This window comes from Sturnus vulgaris, chromosome 6 (genome assembly GCF_052056855.1).
Source record: "Sturnus vulgaris isolate bStuVul1 chromosome 6, bStuVul1.hap1, whole genome shotgun sequence".
Classification (NCBI taxonomy): Eukaryota; Metazoa; Chordata; class Aves; order Passeriformes; family Sturnidae; genus Sturnus; species Sturnus vulgaris.
In genome coordinates this window covers 758,780-776,263 of record NC_142248.1, presented here as the reverse complement: position 1 = coordinate 776,263, position 17,484 = coordinate 758,780, and the positions used below count along the sequence as shown (strand labels likewise).

The 17,484-nt window shown below is 44.3% G+C and overlaps 1 protein-coding gene across 5 annotated transcripts in view; it reads left to right on the top strand.

The window, feature by feature from the left end:
• Positions 1 to 17,484, top strand: part of SLC67A1 (solute carrier family 67 member 1) — a 62,541-nt gene that overhangs the window by 28,694 nt on the left and 16,363 nt on the right. For all 5 annotated transcript variants that reach the window (XM_088166665.1, XM_088166662.1, XM_088166661.1 and 2 more), the window contains exons 6-8: positions 9,908 to 10,023; positions 10,496 to 10,606; positions 15,642 to 15,742. In XM_088166665.1, the coding sequence (XP_088022791.1) occupies positions 9,908 to 10,023; positions 10,496 to 10,606; positions 15,642 to 15,742 (328 nt within the window). The remainder of the gene's footprint in view (positions 1 to 9,907; positions 10,024 to 10,495; positions 10,607 to 15,641; positions 15,743 to 17,484) is intronic.

Genomic DNA, 17,484 nt, shown 5'->3' with positions numbered 1-17,484 from the left:
GAGGAAGGAGGTGTTGGCTGCCACTACTAGTTCCAAGGCAAGATCAGTCTGTGCCTTACCTCTGGTAGGATGCTGCATTTACAGTTACTTACCTCAAGGTAAAGAATTAACTTGTTTTGCCAGGGATTACGTAGCTTATAAAAGTCATTCACGTGAGCACAGTCTTGCTAAGAGATGAATTTTAAGTGTCAGACTTGGCTAGCCAACGACTTCTCTCTTTATTTAGCTCAAAGCCTGCGGGTGTGGAGGGATTCTGCTTTTGTGTGACACAAGGGTCGCTCTCAGGGATCACTGCAATAGCATTACCAGAGCCCTGCTTGCAAAAGGGACTGACAGAGGGAGAAGCTAAAGTCTCTTGGGACACCTCCAAGATTGGCAAAATAGGTTGTTACCTGCAGCATCAGACTATCTGCCCACAGCCCTGTTGTCTACCTGCCAGTATCGAGAAGGCACAGTCTTTGCAGAAAGCCAGAGCATCCGAAGTCTGTGTTTCCATCTTTTGGAAGGTGAGAGAGATCTTCTTGGAAGCAGCAGTCACTGCCTCACTCCTTAGAGGTAACAAAAAAGGCAGTGGCTTGCCAGAACTCTCTTCATGCTTACTTTGCCAGCCAAATCCTACCCCTTCCCCTCACAGGAACTACCTGGACCCCACCCCTCCTCCCTGGGCAGCAAAATTCAGCTGTGCCCACACACTGCTTTGAGCCAGCTGTGAGTGAGTGAGTGCATCATGATGGGTGAGAGGTAACAACGATGCCAGGCTTGCAGATCTTCCAAAGCCACTGCTGTGAGTCGAGACTTGACGTGCTGGGAGTGCAGCTCAGGTTACTACAGCAAATCCTCAACAGTTTCCTGCCTAGCTGAGTCTTTTGGAGTCTGAAGCACTGTAACCTCATAAAAGCTGGAAAAAGCTTGAACTCATTCAGAGATTATTTCACACCACCTACAGCACTCTATGAAGTCAGACATGCTGTAACATATAATTAATGATGTGTTTGGTAGTGAGTCACTGAGTAGTTTAGCAAGCTCACCTTCAACCAGTCTGTGTGTGGGAGTCCTTACCCAGCAACACACCCAAACTGAGCATTTTAATAATTTACCACATTCTGAGCTTGGAAGAGTAGTTTTTGTTGCTTAATTAAGTAATTAAAAAAAAAATACTTCAAGGCTTTGCTACCTGTTAGGGAACAAAGCTTCAACACGAAGGAAAAGGTGGGGGGAGAACCCCAAAAATATGTTTGTTATACTACTTTCTATTCTTTGGAGTATCCAAGAAAAGGGTTAAGAGATAGGAGACTATATCTCTGTGTTATATTAAACAAGCACTTGATAAGGTACGTGAACATTTCTTGGACTGAAATGTGGCATTACCCTTTCCCAACTGCATGTCCTCCAAACACAAAGTGAGAGTTGTGCTTACTGCTATTTATTCTCTGGAGTTTTTTTGGGTTGCAGGAAAAAAAGCAACGTTTTCCAAGGAATGAGCAAAGATATGCCTGTCTGGCTTGTGACGTGGTGGTGGGAGACACGGTTTCGATTTCCAGTGTAGAGAAGGAAATTGCACTTGTGTCTCAATGTGATCTAGTATCCTTGCCCTTTCTCTGACAAAAATCATAGTAAGAATCCTAGTGAAGAGCAAGAGTCAGACAGACTTGCATAATACTTCTCTGATTACTTTTCCAGCCTCCAACTATATTCAGCTCAGGGGGATTTCCTGACATGAATGAGTGAATATGATTTGTGATGCTTTAGTAACCTTCAGTGTATCATTCTTCTAAGTACTTATCTAATCTCTTCTGTACCTGTGTTTTGCTTCCACAACAATGGTAGCAACAAACTCCGTTGACCAGCTACGTGTTGCAAGAAGAATTAGGCCTTTCTCTTTCTTTTGAAAGTCTCTTTTAGTCTCTGGCAGTTTCACTTGGTGCTTCCCGGGTTTTGTGGTGGAAACGACCAGTCACTTCCTAACTGCCTGCTCCAGAAATAAGCAGTTCAGAAAGCATAATTTCAGATGTGAATTTAAGACCTGTTTTGCCTGCAAGCATCTAATCTAACTTTAAATCTAATCTGCGTTGACTTTTTCAGCTGTTATTGCCCAATCCCTCAGTTCTGTGAGGGCCATATGCAATTCCCCACTGGCTGTTCTTTTCCCCAGTACTCCTTTAGCTGTGTATTCTAAGGAAATTTTCTTCACTGCTTTACTAGATCGTTCACAGATAGGTTGAAGAGCACATGTCCCAGCCTCACCAGTGGGGTGCCTCTGATGTGAGCACTGACCACCAACACCTACTTTCTGATGCCTATCTCGACCTGTCCCAGCTCATCCAATATTAGCACTGCTGGGATCAAAGCCAGGCATTGCAAGCCCCCGTTCAGGGAGTGCAACTCATACCTGGTCCTTGTCTAGACTTCTTCATTTCTAGGCATACAGGGTGATGCTGCATAGAAGTGTGAGGCAAGCAATGCCTAAAATAACTAAAATCTTTTGGGGAACGCAGCTTATTCCCCCATTTGTTATAAATTCATGTAGATGTGCAGGTGTTCAGTGAACCCACACGCCGGTGGGACTGTTTATGCAGTACAGCAGGGAAAGCCAATAATCACACATACCAGTGAAGCTTTGAATTAGGAAAGCACAGTACTTGGAAATAAGGTGCCATACCAGAAAAAAAGCACACGAGGCTAAATGATACTCGAAATTAGCGGCAGATTATGGGCAAAGCATGCAGGTCCGCCCACATCTTATTGAAGTGTAACTGATATCCCTGTTCCGGCAATTAGGCGAGCTCCGCGGGAGAGCTCTGCGCTGGCTCGGCCAGGCTGCTCCAGCTGCCGGGGAATTAGCGGCCTGCCACAGGGATCTCCTCCAGCCGTGCCTGAGCCGGGGCTGGGGCAGGGGCTGGCTCCTTCCAGCTGCTTTTCTTTGCTGGGATTTTGTCTGCAGCAGGCGCTGGCTGGGGATGCGTCACTTTCATGCAGCAGAGCTGCTGATGGACAGCCAGCCTTATCCATTCATATAAAACGTTCTTTACCTAGGGAGCTCTGCCAAAGGAGGATTTTCCCTATGGGAGAAGCTCTTCCATACTCTTCCAACTATTTTTATTCAGTGCCTAGCATTGCCCTAAAAGTGTTCTTTTCTTCAAGACCCACCCGCAACCCTCCTTGTGCTGGGTCAGTGACACACACAGGAGTGAATGCTCCTTAAGAGAAGTAAATCCGCAGGTGCCTCCAATGGCTGTGAAGACCTGTCCCTGTCCCATGTCTGATGTCCCCAGCACATAGCAGCTCTGATGTACCCCTGTGGTTCCACTCCTGGCTCTTTGCCCTGCTAATGCACCAGTGTTCAGCATCCCTCCCTCACCCAGTTCTGATGGAAACAGGTCATGGAAGCTGCCCAGACCCCTCTTCATATTTTTTCCTTTCTGCACCACATGAATTTTGCAGATGTGGCTGCTACTAGAAATAAGCAATTGAGTGAGCACTTGTTTGACTCATTCTCACGCTGTGAGGGGCTCTCTGGAGGGTGTGGGTGTGAAATCTCACTCCCTCCTTGGACTGCCTGCAATGATGTCAAGCTCGCCATAGTGAAAAAAAGCCTCCTGCTCTGCTCAAAGCAGAAGCAGCCAACTTCTGCTGCTCCTCATCTAAAGCATATGTGGTAAAAAGGACAACCTGGTAATCCAGTTGCATCAGGACGGTGAACTCCCCACTTTTCCTGCTGACGCATGGGAGGGGTTGCTATCCACTCAAGTTTTGTGTTCTGTGTCAGGAGACAGGGGAATACACTTCTCCATGTCTCTGTGCAGTGTTTTTTCCATGAGGACAGGAGTAGGAACTGCAGAAAGGAAGACTTGGGGGTGTTCTGTTTTCCTCTCAAAGGCATGGATAATGTGATGGGTGGTCCTCCTCCTCTGGTAGTGCTGCCTTGAAGCCTGCTGAGCATTGTGTTGTCTGAGTTTATATGTGTTATTGTGCTGTTGCTTGCCCTGGGCTGTGGAAGCCGGACTAGCTCTGTACATTGCCATGAACATCCTAGGAAATGTGGGAAAATTCTGTAGGCTCAGTAAGTCTTTTTTTGGTTGAGGCTTTTGTGGGTTTGCTTTTTTAAGAAGGCTTGGTGAAATTTTATGCTTGGGTTTTTGGGATTTTGTTTTTGGTTTGTTTTTTTGTTTGTTTTTTTTCTGCATTTAGGCAGAATCTCAACAATATAGACCAGACCACAATGGGTCAGAGAAAAATGCATTCAGCAAGGCGATAAAACAAAGTTCCTTGAACACAACCATCACTAATTTACAATAAGTTACGCAATAAGTAACTTATGTATCACTAAGTTATTAGGAACACAGTGGTTACTGCTCACTTTCTTACAGACCTAAAGCTGGTTACCAGAGCCCATGGTTGGGTGTCATGATTCCACCTGAACTTTCTTTTTTTCACCTCAGTTTTTTGTTTTGCCTTTCTTTTTCACTTACCAGCTTTTACTCACCCATATCTGCCCCTCTAAGGGTATGAGGGGATAGTGTGGCCAGACTGCAATCAAAGAAATATTTTGAGAGTTCTCTCAGAGCTGTTTAAGGAATCTGGGCCGGCTATGAATGCAGCTTTATGCAGCGCAGTTTTGAAGTAGGAGTGAGTCACTAAAAAACAATCTGTGCTGTCTCCATGTTCAACTTTGACTTTATTAAGAAAAAGAGAAAGAAAACAAACACAATCCCATTCACTGCTGAAATACACATTGATCCTTTAATCCTCAGGGAATCATTGGGAGCTGCTTCCTCCTTGAAAGAATCGCTGTATTGACGCAGCCTTTAATTGTGCAATTACACGCGTGTGTTCTTCTCCTGGGCTCTGCAGAGCAGGGCTCTGTGGCTGGAATGCTAACGGGAAGAAAAGCCACTGATACCATCTCGTGGCACACACAGCCTGAATGAAGCCTCCTGGCTGGCAGCAGCCCCTAGGTACCTGCCTCCACGGTCTGTCCCAGGCTTCTCAGACAGGACATCAAAGATGGGAATTGCAGCCGAGCAAGGACTGGAATTTGGGCTGGAGCCCAAAACTGTGGCCTCTGTTGGTTTGTTGTAGCTGCCCTTGGTGGAAGCAGGAGGTTCTGGTGCCCAATCCCTGCTTGGCACTGCCTGGGAGCTGTGGCTGGCAGGTACCAGCTGGGATTCTGCTCAGGCTCCCTGCCTGGGAGCTGAAAACATGCCTGGAAATATGCCTGCGAATGCCTGGCCAGTGGCCTCTCTCCTGCTCCTAGTCCACTGCCTGATGTCTGCATGATGCACATGCCTTTGTGGGATTGAGTTTTTCATGGAAGTTTTGCTAAAAGCATTGCTTCAGAGCTACTGTGAAATGCTCTGCACACATATTTGTACATATGGATGTACCTATATACACCCACGCATACTTGTTGGGCCAGGCCCTGCTTTCCAAGAGCTGCATTTGCTCTAAAGTTTGCCAGGTTTTCTCAGATCCTTCACATGTGCTACCTCTGACTTCAGGGGCAGGTGACAGGAGTTGGGAAACCTTTGGGAGCCCTTGCTGTGTTCCTGTCGTTCTTAATTTAGAAACTGAACTCCGATTGCATTCATTTGGCTCATGCTAATTGACCCTGATGGGAACAGGTTGTGAAGGAACATGGAGTAGCTCCTCACTTTGCTGCCCTTGGGAGGTGTGGTGAAGGTTGGGATTTACCTGGCAGTGAATACAGGGACTGGTTAAGTGTTAGATGGGAAGAAATGCAACCCTCCTCCAGCTGGCTTTGGATCCTAGGATTTTCTAGGGGTCAATCTGTTTACCAGTACATTACTATAAATGGTTTTGTCATCAATTCTGCTTTCCCACCAGCACTGAGGATGGAGTTTCCAGATAGGTAATCCTAGCTTCCAGACACTTGTCCCTTCTCCATGGCCACAGGCTGCCAAGTGAGCCTTGCACTGGGCCACACCTCGGTTCCTGAGGCAAGTGGCCATCCCACTTTTTGAATCCCTTTAAAACTTTTTGAAAGGATGCTTTTAATGCATTTGCCACATTTTACCTGTTGGCTTCAGGGAAGTGGAAAGGAGAGGCTTTTGTTAGGTTGTTAAGCAGTGCTTGGCTGATGTTACGGGCTCCTGGCCTCCAGGTCCCTCTGCTCATGTTCTCTTCCTGTTTCTCTGAAAGTTTTAAGCTGGGACAAGCTGCAGCTAGTCATGTTGGCAAAAACTAGCCCTCCTTGACCCTAGTTCCTCCTAGTCCTAGATTCAAGTGTTTGCTCCCTGCAGCCAAAATCTTTGCATCCTCCTGACAGCAGGAGCTTGGGATACATCAGTCCCATGCAGGATAGGAAAATGCACTTTATTCCTCTGCTTCATGGCAAGGCTGAAAAAAACAAAAAGAATAGTGGGCAGCTGTAGTATTAGGTGACAACTGAAAGAAGCTTTGCTAGCAGAAGTCCCCAGGGAAGACCAAAGAGGCTGCTGACAAAAGTCAGGAAGGGGCTCTCTCAACAGATTAAAAAGCAGAGGAATTATAAATAACATGCTGAAGTACACAGATAAAGTTACCCAAGTTATTTTGACCATAAAGCCCAGGACAGTACAGGCCCCTAATCTCTCATTAATCAACAAGAAGCTGGAAGAGGCCATGCAATGAGCTCAGCTGCCAAATCTGCTGTGCTCTTTTGCTCCATTTAATTTAATTGTATTAGTCCTGCCCACAGCCTTTGTTCTTCCACCCTGCTCAGGAAATCTGCTGCTGGGTTTGGCAGGGCTCACTCTGGTTCCACATGGCTGGTTTGTGGACAGCCAGGAGGGATGAGAGGGAGAGCAGGAAGGGGAAGAGGATGGGAAAAGGCCCCACGGGAACAACCTACTTGATGTACTACATTTATCTTAATAGTGCCACTGCATCTCTTCCTGGTGAGGCTTCCTCCTGATAAGCCAGACACACAGAACTGAATGCAAAAGGACTCTGGTTGATACCAGCAGAGATGGGAGTTCATGTTTCAATTTTAAAATATAAAAAACAGACAAGTGACCATGAGCCAGCTCTTGTTCAGCAGGTGCTACTAACCCAGCAAAGCATTCCTACCACCTCCCTTGGTTTCACTTCATCTCTCTTAAATGAGCCAACAAACAAATGCAAAAGGTGGTTTCCAGGACACAGGTGAGTTATGTGAAATTTCAGCTCTTTCCCTGCTGAAGGATGAGATAGCAGAGCAGCTAAGTGGAGTGTGTACCTTCCTCACCTTTCCATAAATCAAGGAATGACAGTGCTTAATGTGTGGAAATAGATGGAGCACTTACAGAAAGATGAGCTTAGGAAAAAAGATGTTTAGATGACTTTGAATGCTTCAAGCTTGTCTGGGAAACAGTTTTGAGTTCCATATTTAACTGGATTTCTCTGATTTCAGCAACCAGCCATATGAAATTCCACAAATTTACTTTATCAAGCCCAAGTTTTCTCAAACATGTAAATTGTCAAAGTTCTCCTCTTCCTTTCACAGCAGTGAATTAACAGTCCTATGCTTGCAGTGAAGTAAGCAAAGGGCATTGTTTGCTTATTGTTTTACAGAGGGATCCTTCTCTCATTGCTTGCTGTAATTCTTCTTGGATGTGAAGAGTAAAACATATTTACATTGGTATGTGGGATTCTGGACAACCTCAGGAAAAAGTAGGACTGGAAAGGAAGTTTTTCTGGCTGATGAAAAACTTTGAGATGTGTTTTTTACATATCAGAATGAAAACTTGAAATATAGAAACCCCCAGAAAAAAAAACAAACAAACAACACCCCCCCCCCAAAAAAATCCACCACCACCAACAAAAACCCACAAAAACAAAAAACTAAAAAAACCCCCCAACCACCCACACACATTTAGCCAGTTGCAGATACTTATTTTGGTTATTTTGTCCTTTTTATTTTCTTAGTAAATTTACTTTATGTTGCCATGCAAAGTAGAAATTCTGGATGTCTTGGATAAAAATTTTGTCACAAATTTGATTTCAGTAGTTTGGGAACTGCTTGGCATATAATTTTAATTTAGAAAGTAGTAATCTGCTGCACTAAAAATGAAAATAATGATCCAGTAAATGACTAATTTTGTGGTCTGAGTTAATTAGTGAAGCAGCTTGATGGGTAGAAGGCAGCAGGTCTAAATTACTGTGCTAAGTCCTTTTGCAGAAAGATATTATCTGGCTTTGTTTTTTTAATAATAATTAATGAGAATTAAAATATTCAGCTGGAATTTTTGCTGTTACTATTAGAGGGAATATGTGTGTATATATATATATATTTATATTTGTTCTTTGATGCTTTTCTTGCTTGTTTGTATCTCAATCCTTGCTGTCTTGCTCTGTGACTTAAATAATGCTCCAGAAATTATTCAGACTGAACCTTTGTCTAGCATGGAGGAAACTTGAGGCTTTTACAATTGGTGCTGCTGGTTCTTCCATGAAAAACATACACCATATCCTGACAAGGAAATCAGCAGTAAAAAAACAGGCAATAAGCCGTCTCTCATCAGCAGGCTCACAGGGAGCATCAGCTGGGGGCTCACAGCTCACTTTTGCATATAATTTTTGGCAGCACAGGTTGCCGGGAATGCAGGGATGGCACACTCACCTCCAAGTCTGCATGGATCTGCAAAAATTCAAAGGCCTGCTGAAATCCAGGCGTTACTTTGCTGAAGTCCAAAGTGCTTAAATTTTGATGCCTCCAAGGCACCATGCTGGTCACTTCATCTTGTGCCTTACATGACGCCAGCTTTTGTTGTTTCTGCTGGGCATTTCCAGCCCAAACCTGCTTCCCGTGGTTGGTTTTAAGCACATGTTTTAGGAAACCCTACAACTAAGTGGGTTGTCATGATGGGGGAGACTTTTAATGAGCTGGTTTAGTGGATAATTGGTCTCACTGTTAAAACAAGCTTCTCTCTTTGTTTTCAGCTTGACTTCCCTCAGTTTCAGTCTTGCAGCCCTGGATTTTGCTCTACTGTATTTGTCAAAATTAAAGGCCTTTAGAGTGTGGAAACTTCCAACATACCCTTAAAGACTAGGAGGAGTTATTTCCTAATCTTCTCTTTTAAGAGAACAGTGATAATTGAGGACTAATTACTGGCTCTGTTGACTTTTCCATGTTTGTGTTTTTTAGATAAATTGTAATTGTTCCTTTTTATCGTTGTACAACTATAGTTAATAATTGCTATTCACTGTGCCTACATCCAAGGATGTGGCCCTACTTCTGCTAAAGATTCAATGTTTGGAGCTCTGAGGGATAGTTGAAGTTGGTTTGGTAGTTGATAGTTGATATTGGTTTGGTTTGGGGCACTTTTGGAGAAAAGTAAGTGCATAAGTCAAAATGCTGTTTGCCTTCTCAGGAGGTTTTGCAATTGTGTTTTTATTTTTCATGCCTTCTTTTCAAATGGTATCATCTCTCTTGTGGGTTTAGTTCTGCTTGTAGGCTGTATTCTACCATCCTTAATCATCTTGAGTACTTTCCTTAATTCATTTTATTTCAGTCAGAAATTTCAAGGAGTGAGAAGATACTCAGATGAATGAAACTGGGGATTAGACAGGGATTAGATGGATTCTAACAAGCAGATGCTGTGATTTCTTTGGGAAGATTTCTAACCTTCATTAAACCAAGAAAAGCTCTTTTCCCCTGACACTTGGAGATTTAAAAGCATTGTCTTATACTCTATTATTAATAAAATTATAAACTATCTTGGTGGCAATAGCCATCTTTTAATGAAATTTCAAACTGTGATCATATCTAAAACCCTCCGTGAAAGGGTGTGAGTTCTTCTAATGCCTCATGTACTGCGACTTGAAGAGGAATTGTTCCTCATCCAAATGCCCAAGCCTTTGCAGGATGGAGGCATAATTATCTTGTTTATGGTATTTATCCAGTTACCACTATTTTTTCTGTTTGCAGCATTTATGTTCCTACCTATGTTGGGCTGGTGGGAAGTCTCATCAACACCCTGATAGCAATGGTTTGGATCCCTTCGCAGACTAAACCAAAGTCAGACCATCACATGACAGAGCACAGTGAGTATTTTGTATTTCTGATAAAAGTACATGAAAAGGGACAGGGGATTGATATGCTGCAAGAACTGCTGAAGTATCTTGGAGTTGCATTAAAGGGCAAAATGGTCCCAACCCTGAGATGCTGACATTTCAGTGTCTAAGCTGTGCTAGCAGAAGAGTATTATTCCAAATACATTGATCACTGTGCCATGCAGAATTGCAGTCTTTTAGCCCAGACTTGTGTGTCAGAAAAGGGGATTGTGGAGTCCTTTCTGGGGGTGAGTTTGGTCTGGCAGGGGAGGAAACCCCACTCTCCCAGAGGGTTCCTCCACATGCAGACCTGGCACCAGCTCCCAACCTCCTGCCATCGGCACAAAGCTGGTACAGCAGAGATGTGGGGTTTGGGTGGCGAACCCGAGCAGTCTCAGAGCTTCCTGCTTTCTACCCTTAACCTGTATAAACAGAGTATTAATCCCTATGTCATCTTCTGCAGGCACATCACGGTCTGGCAGCTTGTTTAGCATCACAGAAATCCTGCGCCTGATGAAGTTCCCGGGAGTAATGGAAGTTTTCATAGTCAAGGTCTTTGCTGGACTTCCCATAGGTAAATCTCACCCATTTTCCGTGATTGCTGATGTATTTCAAATAGGATGACATCTGTAGACAAGGCTTGTCTCAAATTACTGAAAGCACATTGCTTTTGATCACAAAACAGTGAGGATTCACCTCCTAATTTGATATTGGATGCTTTCAGGTAGTCTCAGCTCCACAGGGTCAAAACCCTGGGACTTAATGTCCAACACACTACTTGTCATAAGATACATCTGGGAGTTTTGGCAATTCACTTAATCTCTCCATCCCCCTCACTGCAAATGTTTTTTCCTTGTCTGTCATTTCTCTTTGAGCTGTAAGCTCTTCAGAGCAGAAGACAATTGTTTGTTGTTAGCCAGAAAAAGTAAGCTCCTTCTTGATTTTACTTAGCGATTTTAAGGTGTGTGTGTATCCTAACCTTTTTCCCAACAATTAAAAATTACTGATGGATGAGAGGGTTGGGCTGCACACAGGAGACCCAGAGCATGCTTCTTCACTTGCACATTGATGAGGGCACTTGTTCTTCTCTTCCTTATATATCCTGCTGGGGCTTTTCTTGTGTCATGGTAGGAACTCGCTGATACCTCAAACCTTTTCCAAATCCAACTGTTTCTCTTCTTCCTCTGGGTCAGTTGCTGTCTGGGCATGGTTCATATCTCCTTATTTGCCTGACTATGTATCCCTGGCCATAATTTAATAATCATCAGTTTTGCCTACCCTCTAACTATTTCCCCACACACTTGACTAGAGACAAGCTGCATCCTTGTCAGTGATGTGTAAGGACAGGATGATGTTCTATCCCCTTCCACACACAAAGCCTTCACAGCTCTTTTCCCAGTCAACCCAAAAAGTGCAGTTTCTCTTGATGATGACTTCAATAACTGAGTTTTGTGCACATCATAACATGTGAATCATGCATCTGAACAAACTAAGGCACTTCCCTTCCAAACAGGGATCCTAAGAGGGGACTTAAGGCACCCTAGCTTTTACTCTTTGCATCTTTTCCCAATTCATTTTTGTCCGGAGAAGCCCTTGAAGTTTAAAGAACGTGAACCATGATTTAAAAATTAAATGCTAATTTGTAAACTATAAATTCAGTTTACAAATGAAAGTAAATTTGGCTATGGAGTGTGGCTGAATCAGAAGGAGATGGCATTTCTGGGCTTGGTCAGGTTCATCTGTTATTCCTTGCTATACCTCTGGGGGAATGAGTCCAACTGGAGTTGTACAATAACATGTAGGGAACTTAAGTATTTCTGATTTTTTTTTCCTTGTTGTGTGTAGCTGGCACTGGCTGAGATCAGTAATGCCAATTCGTCCTACCCCTGTCACTGGAGACAGGATACAGACTCAAACCACAGCTGGCTTGACCTAACAGTGCGATTTTTTGGTTCTTAAGATAATAAACTTCTAAAACTGTACTCTAAAAAGTGAATAAAATGACGGCATTTCACAGAATGAGACAGATGTTTTAAGAGGGTTTTCTTAGCTGATTCTGACTCATTTCTCATCTTAAAGTAGCATTAATTTCTCTGTTAAAAATGCCTGAGACTGCATCCATGTGAGCTTTCCACAGTAATTTCCTGTGTGCTCTCTTTTTCCAAAGGCCAGGCAAAATGTACTTAGCTTTAGACATTCCTGCCGAAATGCAAATTCCTGCCCGTTACAGAATCCATTCTTCTTTCCCCGTGCAAAGCAAAAACGCTCACTGAACCAAAATAAACATCCCCTGCCCAAAACTGCGAGGCGATTTCTAGGCAAAGAGGATGGAGACGGTGAAGCTGGGATTTCAGGCAGGCTAGCAGTCTGTCAGTGAGTGCCTGGGAGTATTTCGGTAAGGGTGGGAGAAGGTTCACTCCAGGCATTCTTGCCGTAGCACTTGCACTACAGTGAGGAGTGATTAAAATCCCAGTGACTTGTCTTTGCAGGTCTCTCTTCACTTCAGGTCACTGACCAGGTGATGGCAGCTGAAAGGGGACCTGGCCATCACTAATTCTCTGCAGCTCATAGCTGGAGGCCGAGCTCCTCATGTGCTCATTTACCTTTTATCTCCAGGCTGCAATCGTGTAATTAATTAGATTGCTCAAATTACAGACCGTTCTCTATTTACTTTGTAAACAAGTTTGTGATATACGGCAAAGAAAATCTTTTGTTCCCTATGGATCTCATTGTTGTCTAAAATTAGCTTGTTTGAGACCAAAAGAACCTCCCCAGACAGAAAGGAAAACAAGAGGATAAAAATATCAAACTTAACTCTCATTGACAAGAAATCACCAGGGCCTTGAAAATACTGATAAATAGCTGCTTGTATGAATCTCTAGCTGCCTAATCCCTTTGGAAAATCTGGTTTCAGCATGATTGCTTTAGCACCTGCACGCCATTTTTAAAGGGGTTTTCTTTCACATGTGGAGCAGCGTTTTGCAGTGAGCCTTAGGGCTCTGCATCCCATCACATTTCCAGTCCAGTGCAGGAGGGCTGTGATGATCTCCCAGAGGCTGTGTTTGCCTTCTCATACCGTCTTGCAGCAGGGATTGCTAAACTGGCCCTCCAAAACCACGGGCTGCTTTCAGACATGTCACATCTTTTTTTTTTCTATTTTTTTTTCTTTTTTCTTCTTTTTTTTTTTTTTTTTAATAGGGTTTGCACTCTTGATTTTCCTTGGTGCTTTTTGTCATCATTACTGCATCTCGCAAATCATTTCCCAGCTTTCTGCTGCATAACCCTTGTTACTCATCCCACTGATGCCAGCTTTTCTAAGGAGTTCACCCTCTTCTTAGAGATCCTCAAAAAAGGCGAGGTTTCTGAGGATATTTTATGCCATTTTCCATTTTTTTTCACATTGAAAAACCTGTCAGCGTGGACTGAGGCTTACCATTTTTTATGTGGCTGCACTCAGCTGACCTGCAGCCTACCCAGCTGGGAACCTGCTGCTATCTTTGTAAGAAATGCTTGTTCCAATGAGCACAAACATCTTTTTTTCAGTTCAATCTGAGGCTCGCCTTGTGGGTTTCATCAAGAAATGTGTTACCAGTGGCAGAGACCACCTTAGCTGCTGAGAGAAGTGGGGCAAGGGTGTCTCCCTCCTCCAGGCAGCATTAAGGGACCATGCAGGCACAGGGGTGACACCCGTTTGAAAATGAGAGCATTGCATCTCCAGGGGAGCTGTGCAATGTATAATTCTAATTAAAGAGCACAGCCTATTCCCCTGCTCCAAAAGAAACCAGCTTGTTTGGAGAAGAAAGATCCAAATCTGTCTTAACTTGATGAGGGACTTCAAAGGGGAGAGGAGCTGTAGAAGCTGGAACCAGGAAGAAGCATCAGGTATGTAGGAAGGCTGAGCCCCTCCTAGGTGGTACCTGCAGTGGGGTGCTGGATGAAGGGCGAGCACCAGCTTCAATCTCATCTTCCTACAAGTGAAACCAAGTGTGGTTTTTCTTTCATTTCTTCACGTGTGCCTTTTATAAACATGTGCAACCCTGTTGCCTGATTTAGGTGCTGTGAGTAAATACTGGGATTTGCATGTTACCTTAAACTGGCTTGAGCTGAGAGGGATTTCAAAGTAACTGGATAACAACGGGGTGCTGTCTGTGGAGGGGTGTGGCAAAGCCATAGATCTTTGTGAGCCCCAGCTCCCAGGCACCTTCTCCACATTGCTGGAGAGCAGAAGAGCAGGACACCCTTCCTGCCCCCATCCCACTCTCCCAACTCCATGGAGCCAGCTGGGCTGCAGCTACTCCTGTTAAAGGGGAGGACGTGTCTCAAGTGGGGTTCAGGAAGCTTTTTTGGCAGATCCTGGGGTGGGAGGGCAGTGCTGCCTCCAGGCAAAGGCTTTGGGTGCCTGGAGGGAGGTCCTGGCTGCTGCAGGTGCTGCACTGCTAGTGCTGGGGTTGAGCTGCTGGATGCAGTGGAGTTGTTAATTAAGAAGTGAGTCCTCCACAGTGTTTGAACCAGCAACCTGGAAATCACTCTCTTCATTCTTCCAGGAAAAGCTGGCAAATCCTCCCCATGCCATGTCACTTTGCCAAGGCCATCAGCTGTCTTCTCATTCCTCACATATTGCTTCCTGGATTCTGTTTTTTCAGGAAGGAGAGGAACACCGCTCCCTTTTTACCCAGTCTTCATAAATCAGAGGATCTTACAAGGAAAGGCAGGATTGCTAAAAGTCATCTGGTCTCTTCTCTCCCAGAAGGATCAGTGATCTCTGACAGGCACATCGTGGGGTTCTTCACATGCAGAGAGCCCCAGTTTCATACAGTCTTGGTCCATCTCAGGTGCAAGACACTAGGAGAAGCAGCAGACTCTTACCCCACACCACAGTGTGCAAGTACAGTGTTTTGACATAAGATTTTTAATTTGATGGCTCTCTCTGTAGGATGGGAGCATGTGCAAGCACGCCTGTATTTGTGTATGTTTGGCAGTGGGGAAACGCACACTATTGTATTTTCATTTGAGATTGAGTGGAGGCTCTCTGTTACACTTTCCAGAAATTGCCTCCATTGAAAAGCAGACCTGGTCTGTGCCCTTTCTGTCCATACTTTCCTGACTGCTTGTGTTGACATCGCTATCAGTCCACACAAGAGATTTTTCACGTGCCCCAGACATCGTTGCTGAGGTGTGCAGTGAAACCACTGCATTTTGGCTGATGTCACTGGGCTACTCCCCACAGTGAATATCTGAAGTCAGGCAAGAGAGGTGAGGAATCCAATCAGATTATTTTTATGGTTACAGTCTTGTCTGAACAAATGTTTTCTTGCTGTCTTAATGGTTAGCCTGGCTTCAGTGATACAAATATTTACCAGTTTATAATTAACAGCTGAAACTACAGCCTACATAGTCACATTACTTAAAGATGAAAGTAAGGGGGATAAAAAATTTAACATTTAAAGATTAAATTACTACAATGACTTTGAATGGGGTTCTACTCATGTTTATACCCAGTGCTGGCAAACCCAGGGAGAGTTACTGACTTGGACTGGTGGTGACTGGGAGCAGGGTTTGGGGCTGTTACATGTGTATTGATGTATTCTTTGCATTAACCCTCCTTCCAGGTTTGTTCATGATTATGTTTTCCATCATCTCTATGGATTTCTTTGGCTTGGAAGCAGTGGAGTCTGGATATCTGATGTCATATTTTGGTGTCCTTCAAATGGTAAGTGAAGTGCAATTCCCCTCCTAGACAGATTAGCCACGCTGCTACCTAATTCACTGCCTTCTGGACACATGCTCTTCCAAATCCAGGTGTATTACTGACAGGCCAATCCTAGCTCTGCCATACAGCATTTAGCTTCAAAAAGAGAAGTGACTTCAAATGTCTTCTTGGAAATTCCAAGTTCCTTGGAATGGGAAGAAATTGGAGCAAGGAATGTCCTGAAAGCCCTTTTCCCTCTTTGTGAATCTTTAAGCCGTAGAGCTAAAATTTCCTTGGACTGATATATCCTGGGTTTTGTAACAAAACTTACATCAAAGCTAAAGTGCCTTGGCTGAAGTTTTTCCTGGTGCAGGTTAGTTGATTTACATTAATATAATAGTAGCACTCAGTACACTCAGGAAAGCAGACAATCTTACTGGTGTTTTCACTGAAGATGCTTTCAGTGTAGAAGAACTTGTTTCTGCTGCATGCAAACAAGCACAGCAAGCTTGTGATTCCAAAAAAAAAGAAAAAAAGGAAAAAAAAACCAAACAAAACAACCAAAAAACCACCAAAAGAACAGCAGAGGAACAGAAAGGTAGGTGGGTGATGGAACATGGTTAGGAGACTACCAAAATGGATGAAAGGGGAAAGTCAGCTGAATTAGACAGTAACAGGGTCAAAAACGTGCAGTGTTGTGTTATAGCAGAGTGTTCCTTTTGGAGGAAAAGGCTTAATGATTCTGCAGAAAGAGCAGCAGATGGTTATAACCAAGCCCCAAGGCAGGAATGCAAGTTAAGCAATATCCTGAAGGAGAGTGGTCTTGTTATTAAATCCTCTTCATTTCCTGGGCATTGCCACAGAGTTCCCGTGGAATCTGGAGGAGCTTCTCATTTGGGGAATGGCAGCTGAAGTTGCTTCCTTTGTGATTTGAATGTGGCATGGTGTTGCCAGTCACTTGGGCTCTGGCTGGGTCTCACCAAATCTGGGTGTCTTGGTAGAGCAGCTGACAGGCATGGCTGTACATCAGCAGCTGGATTCTGCACAGTAAACAGGCTGAGGAGCTGAGGGTTTGGTGCCCTTGCCATGTCCCTCCTGTGAGGGTGGCTTTGGACCATTGTCTCTTGGTCCTGTGAACATCTCCAACCAGCTGAATGCAGTCCCATTCAGCTTGTTTGGAAAGAAGAGCAGTTTGCTGGCCCACAGTATGGAAACAGCATGAAAAGTGGGGTGATAGCAGCTGCTTTCTAAAGCAAGCTTCTGACCCATCAGAGGCTTTCCCTATGTTAGCTTTGTATGCTGCCTCCTAGACCAGGATCTGCAGGAATCACTCAGGTTTTAGAGGGACCAAGTCAGTGTCCCATATCTTCTTCCCCATTTGAATGCAGAAGGACTCCCCACAGCTGGGCTTTTAACTTGAGACACACCAGTTAAACCCCAGTTACACAGGCAGAAAGAGAATCTGGAGCAGCAGCATGGCTGTGGTGTGCTTGTTTAGGGTTGGGTAAGGTGGGCAGCAGCAGCTCTTGTAAGGAGTGGCTTTGTGTTGCTAGATGGAGCCTGGACGCTGCTGTTAGGGCTGGGATATCTGTCATGAGGACACTGCTGTTATGTCTGGAATATCTGTCTGCCTTCACTGCCATTGTTCCCCAGGTTAGTTTGATTGAAACTGCTGTAGATAAGGTTACCTCCTCTGCCCTGCTGGGACACCCCACACAGAGACACAGCCCTGGAAGACATGGGAATTAGAGCATCCACTCTGC